The 14,478-nt window shown below is 35.3% G+C and overlaps 1 protein-coding gene across 5 annotated transcripts in view; it reads right to left on the bottom strand.

Moving 5' to 3' along the window:
- SREK1 (splicing regulatory glutamic acid and lysine rich protein 1) overlaps positions 1-14,478 on the bottom strand; it is a 45,253-nt gene that overhangs the window by 20,801 nt on the left and 9,974 nt on the right. The window contains exons 2-6 of one of the 5 annotated variants that reach the window (XM_048930661.1): positions 13,938-14,071; positions 6,274-6,389; positions 2,069-2,233; positions 823-1,001; positions 17-147 (exon numbers count right to left, since the gene is read on the bottom strand). In XM_048930661.1, the coding sequence (XP_048786618.1) occupies positions 17-147; positions 823-1,001; positions 2,069-2,233; positions 6,274-6,389; positions 13,938-14,071 (725 nt within the window). Of the gene's footprint in view, positions 1-16; positions 148-822; positions 1,002-2,068; positions 2,234-6,273; positions 14,072-14,478 lie in introns of those variants that run through there. The other 4 variants (XM_048930665.1, XM_048930663.1, XM_048930662.1 and 1 more) reach the window with 4 other exon arrangements.

Genomic DNA, 14,478 nt, shown 5'->3' with positions numbered 1-14,478 from the left:
AATGTAATATACGTACCTGGCTCAATAGCAGCAGATATGAAAGACTGAGCTTCCCTTACTCTCTTCATCACTTCTTCCAGTTCCTTGGCAGCAGCCTGTGGTGTCATTTCAGGAGGCTTCACTATTGCATTATTGGAGTGATTTATTCTAAATTAAGGAAAAATAAAACATTTATTTCACAAATATTTGAAAAAGAAAATGAAAAATAAGAAAGGAAACCATCTCAAATTCGTGTCTGACTAAAAATTTCGAAGTTAGTAAACTACATATTTTTCATGATGCTCATCTGCTGTCTAAATACCTGAAATGTGTGCCTTTTATTCCTTCCAAATATTTTAAATAAATAAGGTACAGTATTTCTGTGTCATTCTCAATAAATAAAGGTTCAAGTCTAGGAATCTAGCTTTCTATTTTAGATTAAATTTTAAACTTAAAACTCATTACAGAGTCATCTATATATAATGACTCTGATCAGCTAATCAGTTGTTGTGGTTTAGGAAGAGTCAAAGAGCACAGCTGAAGTAAAATATATAATGAAAAGCTTTATCAGCACCAACGACCTTGCAGATTCTTTCCTTGTTAAAGCATTCACTACCTCAAGATTAAATGTAAACATATTTTACTCTCTGCTAATCACATTCTTCTTAGAGGAAGTTATATCCAATTTTGAAACACTTAGAAAAGTGTTTCAGTTTGTTAACAATAGATCCTTATATTGATAAAATATTCACTACTGTATCTTCCTGTAGATCAGAGTCATAAATATATAAGAATACTGAGAAATCTTTCATTCAATAAGCCCATGGATAATTAATTTCTTACTTTAGTGGCCTGTCTCCAAACATAACTCCATTAAAGGCAAGAGCTCGAGGTACAGAATTTTGGTCTGCAAATTCCACAAAAGCAAATCGTGTTGGTTGAGTCTCATCACCTGCCATTCGCACAAATTTGACTTCTCCAACTTGCTTAAAGAATTCAAGCAGCTGATCAGCTGTTGTGGTCTAGAAAGAGTCAAAGAGCACAGCTGAAGTAAAACATATAATGAAAAGTGATCATACAATGTATTAGGTAATAAAAAAATCTCTATTTTCAGTAAAACATCTTTCCACGGCTTCACAGGTGACACAAATTTGGCTATTTTACTTTTTTTTTTTTCAGACTTTTTTTTCCTTTAATCTAAAGAAAATACAAGTTAAAATATTGCAACCAAAAGAACTATATTTAGGCTGTAAATAAACTTGCATAGGATTCTGAGCTTTCCAAGCAACCTCTCTGAAATAACTGATACACATATGTCCAAGCTATTTCTGCTACTACGACTTTTAATCAATTAAAAAAACAAACAAACAAACAAACCAATATCACAACATTTAGCTTTTATCTGTTTTTCTACTAGCTTACAACTCATTTGATTTTACTGCAATCAACTGAACTTTTACACTCTAACAGCTACTTCAGCAATCAAATAAAACTCCCAAACAAATACTACCAGTGCCATCCATCAAAGCAATTGCTTTTTGATCAATAACTACTGAAAATAAATACTTCAGACACTGAGCTTTTCTATCACAGAAACATGAAGATTCTCAGGCTGATTTTGCAACTTCCACTGGGAGAAATCATTAACCTTCTACTGTATTTCAGGTGAATGCCTTTTTACTGTACTTAAGATCTGCACACTACTGTGGTAAAGGACGGCTATTATGATCTCATGTCTTCTAAGGTATTATTCAGCTAATATAACACAGTTGATTAATACACACAATCTTCTTACGTATGCATCCTCAATTCTACTGCACTGTGATTCTTCTGGTACCCTGCCAGAGTGACTTCCACAATCTGGTCTGACCTGGTTGGTGCAGGAGCATTCAGAATTAGAAATATCACTAGTAACCAAAAACAGTCTAATTTATTTCTTTGGTTAAATTGACATCATCTAACAAGAGCTCCTGTGATTATAATTCACAAATAACAATTCTTGCCTTCCATTAGTATTTCCCACACACACACAAATAAAGAAAAATAATAATTTAAAAAAAAAAAAAAAAAAAACACCAAATAAAGCTACCTGTGAATTCAAGTTTCCAACATATACTGTTCTCCTGATTTCATCAATTTTGGATGGGTCCACATTCCCCATTATTGGTGGCTGGGGTATTTCTCCCAGTGCAGTAATGTTAGGGTCCAATGCTGCTGCTGGTATTGCTCCCAAAGTGCCAAGTGAAACACCAAGCTGGAAGAGACAGAGAGAATAAGGCACAATCGTTTATTTCCAAAATGCTATTTACCCTTAAACAAAACAATAAAAATATATCTGCAGCCCTCTGGGAATGGTTTCGTTTTCCCTCCTATATACACAACATATTTTTTTTCATGTTATAAAATAATCATCGCTATGACAGTAAAAGGCAGTGTGAACAGCTTTTCCTCACTTACAGAGTGACCCATAAAATTGGCTGAAAACAATAAGAAAAAACATTTAATATACATTTATATTTTATTTTTAGATTTTTTGAATACCAAACATACTTTACAAAAGTTTTAACATGAGCTAAATACTTTCCTTTTCAAAAGTATCAGCTGACAATGTTATGCTATGGAGTAGAAAGAAGCACAAATCAGCACGAATGATCTAATTCACAAAGTCTTCTGGATCACAAGCTGTTTCACAGAACTAAGTATATTGTACTAGCATATAGAAACAATTTCAAGACTCAGTAAGCGCCATTTACCACAGCTTGCTACTGTCTAAAACACAAAATGTAAATAGAAATGGAATACTGATTAGTAATACCTTCACTTTAAAAAAAACAATCTCTTCAAAGCAGCTAGTCTAGCTGTAAAAACCAATCAGTGGTGTCCTATGTTCCAGCTGACCATCCTGAACAATTTGTTGAACTTCATCGGTGGCCTAGCCAGTGGGACTGAACACACTCTCAGCAAGTCTGCAGACAACACATAACCAGGAAGAGGTGGCAGTACACCAAAGGGCTCTGCACACGGGCAGGAACAGCTCCACAGACCAGTACAGTGAGAGTGCTGATTGACTGGAAGGCCAGCTGGCAGAAAAAGAACTGGTGGTTCTGATGAACCCCTAGGTTAACATGAGCCAGCAATGCACCCTTGCAGTCAAGAAGGACAGTGGTATGCTGAGCTGCTCTTTCCAGAGAAGAGTGTTGTGAGCAAACAAAAGGAAGGTTACTCTTTCCTCAGTGCTGGTGGTGCCAGATCTGGAATACGGTGAGCAGTTCTGGGCCTTCCAAGTACAAGAGAGAAACAGACCTAACTGCAGTACATCCATTGAAGAGCCACAAAGCTGATGAAGTGTCTTGGAGCACCAGTCCTACAAGGAGAGCCTGGGAGAGCTGGGTTTCTTTATTCTGTAGAGGAGAAAGCTGAGGAACATTCTAAGAAAACACAAGTTTCTAGTGGGAGAGTGTAAATGAAGACTGTAAGAAGAGTGGAGACAGATTCTTCTTAATGGCCAGTAAAGGAGCTAGAGAAAATGGAAAAGCAGTGTCCAGCTTGTTCACATGATTAATTCTGAAATATTACATCTGTAATCCTGAGTTCCCTCGAGAAATTTACAGATGATCCAAGTATAGTGGATGATTTGTAGCTTTAGCTAAGTAAACTATCTCCTTGCCTTAAAAATCTCATACTGCCAAGCAGAAACACCTTAAAACCAGAAGGATTACCAATGGTAAACAAGAACTCTCTGGAGAAACATGGTCTCAGCACACAAAATAACTGTAATCCAGAGCAGCATTTTGTAAGTTTCTCTCCTACAATTACAACAAAAGCTTATTTCCCTGGCAGTTTTTACATAAAACACTACACCTTGCACCCTAAACTTTGCTCATAGGTAATGTATAAACACACTGTAGGTAATACAGTAATGCATAAGCAGAACAAACGTGAAAGAAGTATTTCAAAGGTTTAAGATAACTGATACTGCTACCTGTTGTTATCCTTCCAGTCTTCCAAAATGACAGCTTCATCATCTGTTTAAACTTAACCAGTTCCCTTTAGACAAGGAGAGGGGCAATCCTGATTTCTTCTTTTTACAACAGACTTGTTACAATTTGTAAACCAGACAGACAAAGGGAACTGTTATGAAAAAAACAACTGTATTCTATATACCCCTCACCAACTTGAAAAAAAGCCATGTCAGATGAGACTTCTTCAGGTAATAGTCCATATGAACGCTAGCATAATGCAGAAGAGTGGAAATGCAATGCCAGTAGCACCTCTTTTGGCTGCAGCACAGATTTAGACAAGCTTCAGGCAAGATAATAGGCAACTCTTATCTGCAGTTAACTGAATAACTGAGCCTCTCAAACAGCTGGCTGGAGAAAAAAAGCAAGGGAACAAGACCTGAATCTTTTCCCTGGAATCCCAATCCAAAGCACCAGTGTTTCACATCCTTCGCTAAACTCAGTACAGTGTGTCAGGATGATGTAGGTCAAAGAAACTCACCCTCATTCCTTTAGTGAATTTGTCATGCTTCATGAAGGGTACAATACTTTCTAGGTTCTGGAGAACCCAGAAAGACAAAGAATCACACAGATAAAGTGGAATGTACAGTCAAAAGCAAGAAGAGTAATATCAGATTACTAGTTCAGAGGCTTTAACTTGACAGACTAACTACCCCTGCCTGGAAAAATTACAAATTTCCCTTTGCTGGAGAGTTACTTCCTAGAGAATGAAGACAATATGGCTCTTGTTTTTACTGGCTACTGAAGTTATAAAAAATTACTAAGAAAACACTATTAAACCAGTCTGCTGAGTTCTTGGTTTAAACTTTATGTCTTACAGAAAAAGAAGCTACTTTTCTAACAGGTGAAATTTGTGTTAGAAATTCTCAGCAAGACACTAGTTTGTTTTTTTATTATGTAACAAAAGACAAAACTACTCTGCTTGCTGAAATCATTCTTTTATTACTGAACAGAAATTGTCAGACAACTTGCCTTCCTCTTTGATAGTCTACTATTCACCGATAATTTATTAAAGATGTATATAAAAAAAGTGTCAATTTACTTTAGAGGGTTAGTTTAGTATCCCAAATAGTATCTCAAATTCCAATAGTAATTATGATTGAATAGCAGCAATTATGCATAAATAAGTGTATTTTAGTTTATTAAATACCTAAATTATTACTTCATCAAAGAGTGAGGGTAATATCATATAACTTTACAGGAAAAGAAAAGCCAGCATCCTTGTGAATTAAAGATGATTTTCAATGCCATGTGATTTCTTTTATATAGTGACAGTTAAGAACTATAAATTAAATCTGACTGTTGACTCTGGTCCTGTGGTTTCAGGGTAGAAGTTGGATAGTCTTAAATAGCTGCTGGAGCACAAGCTTTAAAAAATATACTGCCCTCAGTGCAGATTTATTAAATATTAAAAACAGTTTATGCAGTGTTTTAACGGAAGGGAAGAAAGAAGAAGTAAACTAAACAATATTCATTTCTTCTAGGATGCTTACCAGTATCAGCTAAGAATAGCAAGTGGGAATAGCAGTTCTGGTAATTGAGACAAACGGGGAATCATTAGAGGAAAGTTTAGAAATTGTATTCAAACTAAAACAAAACAAAAAACCAAAAATGGATGATAACAGTAATATCAGTAGCACACAGCTGCAACATGTTTGGAAAACTGAAGACTTTCATCTCCAAATAATACGGAGCAATGACACCAAGCCCAGTTTTTCTGAAGCAGGCTTTGCTATTTCCAGACTTTTTCCTGAACCAGGCACAACTGCCTGATGATGCCAAGATAAGCTTACAGAAGCAGATGGGAACTGAGAAGTAGCAGCAGCAGCAGGTAGCTCCTGAGCTTTCTGTAGTGAAAAAATTGCTAGGTAAAGAGACAAAAGCCATGACAGAGGAATATTAAATAACAGCATCCCAACATAACATTTCGACCTATGCCAATTAAGCTATTATGCTTTAACTAACTTTTAGGAAGTGGATAGTATTGCCAGTGGATCAAATTAATGGGTCTAGAAACAGAAAACACAGACACGATCAAAATCAGTATTCACCCACTATTCTGCAATTTAAAAATACAAAAGGAACACTCAGGAAAAGTTAGGCACAAACATCTCGTGATCTACCTTCAAAAGGGGCACCACAGCTAAGCCCTCAATGACTTGATACACAAGAGGACAACATCAACGTAGCATACATAGCTTTTATTCTCATAACGTAAAAATGCTGTTCAACACAGATAAAACCAGAAATCAAACAGCATCTGAATTTTACTTACTGTTGTTAAAGGCGTTGGTGTAGGTATTGGAAGCAACCCTGCACCAGGCATCAGGCTTGTCATAGTAGGAGCAGGCGCCAATAGAGAAAGGGCTTTGGCTTCATCTGGGATTTTACCTGAAGAAGCAAATGAAAGCATTATACAGAGCTGGAACACTACACAAATGTTACTCTTACTATTATTTATAATTACCCTTGCATTTAAAAAGGTAATAAATAAGAATGAATCTATCTACCAGATCCTTACAAAGAAACAAATAAGAACTTAAGATTTTCCTTTTACCCTGCTCTACTAGGAAAAACAAAAGTGAGAAAAACTTCAAAGAATAGTAAACTCATTAATGGATCATTATTTTAAAAACTGAATATGTACACAATTATTTAACACTTTGAGCTATGGGTCACCTGTACTGGAAACTTAATGTTCATGAACCAAACGATATCAAGCATGGACGCTTTCCCAGGGCGGTGCTTTCACGGTGATCGAAAGTTGTTTTACACATGACAACCGTTCGTGTTGGCTGCATCACTAATAGCACACAGAACATCAGATACAGAAAAGAAGAACATTTTTTAAAGTTTAATCCCCAGAAATGGCAAATAACCAAATCAGTAAAAGAAAAAAAAAAGAAAAAACATGTATGAGCTAACTGAAATTTGTGCTTTTTTCTCTACTTTGATGCTACCTACTTTTGATGTAAAAATAAATAAAAATTAAATAAAAGCTCCTGTGATTCAATACACATTGCAAGTGAACTTGGGGGTATGGGAAGGAAGAAAAATCTAGATTTGTACTGTCTTACATTCTAAGTCATCTCAGTTTATCTGAAAATTTCATGAATTAGCTGTAAGTTTAATGACGTTGAAGAAAATCCTAACTGATCAGCTGAGCAATCCATATTTTCCTAAACTATGTATTTTGTACCATTTCAACCACATTACATTCTCCCTATTATGCTAACAGTTTAAATAGTAAGTAATCTGTCTTAAAACACAGGTTTCATTCAAATTTACTTACAGTAAGACTGCTAAATTAACTCCATAAAATCTTCAAAAATTAGAAGTTGTATATATAGCTAGCTAGCTAGATTAATTGTAATGTAATAGATAAGACAATTAAATGTGTCTATTAGATTTGAAATGCCAAGGGGTCTAAACTAGAACAAACACTAAGCACGCAAAAGAAAAAACCTACAGCAGCAACTTCTACTTATACCTGGTATCAATTCTGTTTCCAAAACTCCTGGCATAATTCTATATATGCTAACTACTGAGCCCTTTGTTATTACCACAGGCATTTTAATAAAGTTTTTATTTAAACATTTTTTTAATAGTCCAAGTATCCACAGCACTTTTCTTTGAATAAAACTATCTATGTTTTATCTGTTAACCTCTAACTTCAATAAAAATACAAAATGCTAGGTAAGTTTCAAAACACTGTAGTTTTAACTGTTTATGAGTTTCAATAAAACCTACAGGAATTATACTACTTTTAAAAAAATAAAGACAAAAAAAAAGTATTGCAAACCAGTACTACAGATCTGCAGCAGGGACTGGGTTACAACTGGATGTGACCAAAAAACAAAACATATCTGAATGAAAATTAATTTATATGTAGCATACATGAATAGAAAAGATAAAACAACAGTACCCATTTTTCTCTCAAGCCTCCTATTTACATTATTTTATTTATGTTTAGTTTTGAGGCACCTTGCTCCTTAACATGTAACAAACCACTTGATTTTTCTATCTAAAGGAGAAAAATAGGAAAATAATTAGCACTCAAGAATTAACTGTGCAATAACGTCTTCCAGGGCTTTTTAAAAAACATGCATGAATCTGAGTCATCACAATGTTCAGCACAAACTCATCATGAAGTCAGGCATGCAAGGAGAGGTGCACCTGATCTGCCTGACTGCTCACAAGAATCGGGTACTTCGCTGCATGTCCTGCCTACTACATAGCTAACTAAACAGGCTTTCAAGTATACAGTTCTACTAACTGTGCATGCAAATTAGGCATACAGTTATATACCAGTTCTTCTGAAAATCAAAGTACTGAAGTGCTTTCAGATGATTGATGAACTAGGCCATTAACTACCAGATGTCTTCATGAATAGCCAGCTTCTTGCAATTAATCCTCATGCAGGTTTCCACAGAATCTACATATGTGGATCAAGTAAATTCAGTGACAAAAAAGCCTTCTATAATGGTCTGCGTGTCTGCGCTCTTTTGATCCTTGGCCAGCAACATACATAAGCATATGCCTAATTTAAGTATGCACTTACATACAGCCAATACAATACACAGTTAACCAGATAAATTTTTCAGATGCTTAAGGCATTTAGCCCTTTGAAACAGGAATGGAGTTAGGCACACAATTAACAGACAGTGAGTTAAATTCAGAGAACTAAATATGAGCCTAAATTTTAAGCACACGGGCCATCTTACTGAAATAATACGAATTACTCATTTGCTCAAACACTGCTTAAAGAATCAGGTGAGCACTTTCAGTTAAGCCACCTATAAAAGAAGTTCAAAGAAAGAAGAGCACACATGTCTAAATAATAACAAACTAGCAGCGTTATCTCCAGAATAACTAGGGTGCCTAACAACGTAGTGTTTTGTTTTAATAGAAACTCCATTTGGTCAGTTCCACACTATAAAAAGATCTTCCATGCCTTTTTTTTTTTTTCTCCCCCAGAACTACTGCCTTTTCACAGATTCTTCCTCCAGCTTTTAAGAGCAGTTCAATCTTTAAATCAACTTCATAGAAAATAAACTGGGGGCAAATCTATCTTCCTGAACAAATCAATATGTGAGGCTTATGTAACTTAAAAACAGCCTTTATGTTTTGGAGCTTAATCTCTATAAATTTATTAGTAAGAGAATATGAGCCCACAAAGATACATAACATGTGGCTTGCAAAAATTCAAGTTAGGAAACTTTCAAAACTGTTTGAGATAACCGATTTGGTTTTAAAACTCATGCTTTGAAACTCAAGCTAAATGGAAATGAGCTAAAAATATTTACTTTCTAATAACAGAAACAGATAAATATGTCACACATATATCATATCTGCAGAAATATTTCTTGGATGCTTTTGACTGTTCAGTAAATAATAGATTCTGTGATCATTTACTTCATTCCTCTCTGCTCTGCAATGTGATCTGGAAGTAAACGTAGATTGGCTCCACGCTGCTCAGAGGTATCTCAGGCTTCCTTTCAGCACAGGGGTCTTGTTCTACATACATGTTGTAATTGTTACTATCTTGTATCACTTAGCCAACCTGGTTCATACCAGCAACCATTTTGCTAAGTGCTCCAGAGAAATGTTTGTGTTAAGGAGGTAGTAAATCTAACTTTTTTTTTTTCCTTCCAAGTGTGCAGCAGAAAATAATTTCCCGTTCTCCATACTTAAACTATGTGCTTAATCCTCACTGTAGAATAGCCTCAGCAGTAGGTTTGTTTTAAAGACATCTTCTGCTCACATCTACTTCAAACATAATTTAAAACAGGTCGTTATTTTCCTGCCATGTTAAGTCAGTGGCCAATGCACTTCAAAGTAACTTCCATGTGATCCAGTTCATGACTCTTATTGGATTTAGCAGCAGTAATTAAAGAGATTAAAATTACTGGCAATTACCTCAACTGCCACAAATAAATCCAAGAGAGATCATGAAGCAAAGCTCATCCCAGTTCACAGCTTGGTGCATTACCCAAGTGAAACCAATTGGTATTAACGCACTTAGCTGAGAAGAGCAATGCCTGAGGATGAGACACAAACCTCCTGGCCCACCGTTTCTGCTTCAGTGGTTCCATTTCAATGGAAGAAGAAAGAACATCACCTAGAGATGACAACCTTCTCAATCACTCCAGCACCAACTGCCAGGGCTTGTGCAATGACTGAGAACTTTTAAAAAAATAAAATGTCTTCTTCAGGTAACAACCAGTGAAGCATATGTAAGTGCAATACACACATACAAACACACGCATACAGAACTGATTCAGTCCTCCCACAAACAACAGTTTTAAAAGACAATGTGCCTCACATAACACATTCTAATCAAAAACTCAGGCTGCTTTTGTACTTATGAGTGGTAAACAGTTTTTCTGAGGATGACATTTTACTGCCACTGACTTCACTGGAGCAAGATTTCATCAGAAGCAAGTATTTCAAGACATTCGATATCCATGAAATTTCAATTTCAGAAATAATTATTATAAAGTCTTTATGTTAGACATAAATGGAAAGCCTTCTTTTAAACAGACCATGCAATCTAAATAAAACTACTCTGCTAAGAAGAGGGACAAACAGCAGAGAAAGATTATCAATGTATTCTGTAAAGTTAGTGCCTCCAGAAAGCAAGATTTTTAACTGTCTGTTCCAAGAGGAAATCATAAAGCATAACATATGAAAGAATGCATCTTAAAACTCTTGTTTTTCACTATTCCAGTCTTCTGTCCCAGAGTGCTCATCTGCTGAATTCAGATGCTTAAATGTACTCCAAATGGAATTTATCCAAAATTTGCAGCATAAAACTCAACTAGTCACACTTTGCCGGATACCATCCACCATTCATAAGCAGCTTCAGGTCAAACTTCAAAATGAAACACCGTGAACCCTTTACAAAACACCATTTTTACAGAACTGAGGTACCAGTTCACAAGTACAAGGGAAAGAGATGTAACAAAACAAAAAGGGACAAAATAAAATGAAAATAAAATAAAACAAAATAATAATAATAATAATAATAAAACAAAAAAACAAAGGAAAGAAAGCAAAATAAAATAAAAACAGAGACAGGGCGTCCATCTTCAGCAGGCCAGACTTCGATCTCATTTCCCCCATGAAGGTTTCACTTGACGGCAGGTTTAGTGGCATGGCAAACAATGCCTAACTCAGGCAAGTGTAACAGGTCTGCCTTGGCCAGTCTAGTCATCTAATAATGCACAAATATCACACAGAGAAAACATACAAAACCAAATTAATAGTCAAAATCCATCTACCAGATAATGTGGACATAAAATTTAGAATGATTAGGGTGGCATCTTTGTTATCTTTCAACCTTTGCATTCTCAAAGTGTAACATTTAAGAAAAAGCTACTCATACACACGAAAGAAAGTCACATTTTGACAGCTTGATAAAGTTACTTCATTTTTTTTTTGTAACACTGTTTATTAAATGTCACAAAATTAACATTGATTTCATTGCATCCCTGTCCTCATGCCCCCTTGATTTAACATTCTTAAAATACACTCCAAATCAGATTTTATTCTGGTTTTTAAAACCAAATTTTCAGAGTTTCATTCTACATCTCGCCTACATTCAATTCGGCGCATTAAACATTTCACTCTTGTCACCATTAGCTAACAATATAATTTAACAATATAATGGTAAAATATAGCCATTACTACTTTTAAAACTTGCGATACACTCCACTGACTCCATTACCAATGCATCCTATCACACATCATGAATCAAAAATGTTGTCCTGTATTCTCCAGAACCATATCTACCCCACACAATAAACTCCTCAGGAAGTTAAATCTGTATGAATTCACATTTTCATAAATTAAAATCAATGACCCTAGAGAAAGTTACATGGAAACAGCATTATTACCATTAAAAAAATTTTCCTTGCAACCCAATCACTAGTTCACTAAATTATGCACAAACCCCTGCAAGATTTGGAATGATTTGGAACAATGATAATTTATGTGTGATACACTTTCTCAGAAACGCCCACTAAGTCAGCTGCAAACGGGGCCAGAACAAGATTTTTCAGAACTTTCATTTCATTCTCCTTCCACTCACTGTCTACCATCAAGAGACACAGGAAAATGTAGCTTTACCTGCCTGTTGCCATACCACGTCAGGCAGTGATCTCATCACAAGAAAAACACCAGGAAGTGCTGTTCATTCATTTGGCGACAATCTTCCCTCTCTGGCAGTACTGAACCAGTGTTAAGGTCTTTTGGATGAAACATAAAACTACAGTCCTGAATAAGCTACAGGCAACTATTCAGGGGCAATTTTTTAACAACCGGGGCTCTTGTTTCATGCATTTTGCCTACCCAAAATTTTAAGTGGATAGGGCAATATCCTCTTTGCAGTTTAAGAATAAGTTCAAAGAATAACACCAAAAAATGCCACAAAGCAAGGCATAAGAAAAAACTAAAAATCTAGGCTTCAGAAAGTCAAAAAATACGTGCTCGTACTAAATGAGAATATGCAGTGTCTTACAGATCACTACAATCTCAGAGTAGCTTTAGAGTTCAAGGCATTTTGTAGACTTGCCAGAGTTTGCTAGGAACGTCTCAGACCGTGACCACTGCAGCACTAACCTTATGCTATTCAGATCACCATGTATTAAGACTGGGGGAAAACGGTACTCTGAGACCACTATTAACAAACTCCAAGAAGTCAACAGCTTTTTTAAAAAAAAAAATCCTGACTCATGCTAATGGCAAGTACTTCCAAATTTGCAGCAGTTTATGGTTCAATCACTAAAGGTTCTTTTTTTCATGGCAAAGTAGCTACTATACTTAAAGTGAAGGAAGCTTCACTTCATCGTCTGGAATGTTTCTACTCCAGTGAGGTAAAAAGTCTTCTAGACCCAAGTGGGCCTATGCTCGCTTCCACAAGGATCACAGTGAAGTCAATGGGGCTCTGCCAAACTCCAGTTATTTGTCTACACAGAATTCAGCAACAGTAGGGCCGTGCTTCATAGGACTGTATTCAGACTTGGCATACTAACAGTAAGAATTCCCTCACATTCTACACATCTGCAAAAGTATGGCCTCAGCATTACTTAAGGGAACAGCTGTAAAATTACTATTTACCAAATATCTTTACTAAGAGTTATAAAAATACTTTACTCTGGAAGCATTCTATGCAGGTAACTGCATTTTTCAAAAAGGTGCCTAAAATCATAAGGAGTACAGTGTACAGGAAAGTCTTATTATTGCAAACAAAGTATAAATTTCAACAGTAACAAGAAGGGAAAACTGGAAACTTTTCATTACACTAGGAGGTAAACATCAAACAGTAATTATCACCATGAACACAAACTATTTTAAGTTATATAAATCTAAAATGGCCAAACACATACAGTGCATGTCAACAAGACAAATTTGGATTTGGTAAAAAATAATAATAATCCATATAATCAAAACAAAAAACTGAAAAAATAACAACAACAACAAGAACAACCCACAGACCAAAAATAAAACATTAAGATCAAAACTTCCATGTTATCTTTGCAAGGAAATTACTTAACATATTCAGTGCTCCATTGACTTCAGTGAGAACTCTGTGTGGGAATAAGCTTGCCAAGATAAAAATCACCTTTAAGGGGACAAAATTACCTTTGTGTCCTCCCAGATATGAAACAACAATGGAAAATTGAATTATTCTAATTTAAATCAGATCTTTTTTTTTCTAATGCTGAATTTAAATTAAATCTCTGTAACTATGTTTCTTCACTCTATTTTCATTTTTGTATCAATTTTGTATCTTTTTTTTTTTTTTCCTCCCAAACAACATTAAAATAAATTTTTAAAAAAGTAACAACAGAGAACCACCTCCTCACATTGAAAGCTTAAAACAATGAGCAGACAGGACAAAGACCAACATTACAGAAGAATGACTGAAATACTAACCTTCTGCACAGGGCACAACTATCAAAGCTCTGTCAATAAAAACCGTGTTGGTTAGATGCTGGGCCACACCAACACTTGATGCTTCACGAAACTTAATATAACATACTTTGGAGGAAAAAGCAAGAGGTGCGTTGCTGCAAGACAAAAGAAAAAAAAAAGTCACTTATACTGAATAATGTACTTCTTTTTTTTTTTTTTTTTTTTTTTTTTTAACCACATTTCCCTCATTTAAAAGACTTTTTAGACTTCCTGGAAAAAATTACCTCGAAATACAGAAATGCACTAATTTGACTTTTATGGCACTAAAAAAAGCACATCACCTCCTTCTTTTTAATGTAAGTTACATAAGCCAAAATCCCCAATTTACAAGACTTGCTATCTTTACAAATCTTACTATACAACATTATGCAGTTCACTATTACTGCAAATAGCAGCACGAATCAAAGTATCCCATAGTAAATCCACAGTTCATCTTTCTTTTCCTCTGTATAGTCCTATTATAGGAAATTCAAACAACAACACCAGTCGTTTTTCAGCAAGC

The sequence above is a fragment of the Lagopus muta genome, chromosome Z (assembly GCF_023343835.1).
Source record: "Lagopus muta isolate bLagMut1 chromosome Z, bLagMut1 primary, whole genome shotgun sequence".
NCBI classification, from domain to species: domain Eukaryota; kingdom Metazoa; phylum Chordata; class Aves; order Galliformes; family Phasianidae; genus Lagopus; species Lagopus muta.
The sequence above is the reverse complement of the archived record's forward strand: the minus strand, read 5'-3'. Positions and strand labels throughout refer to the sequence as shown.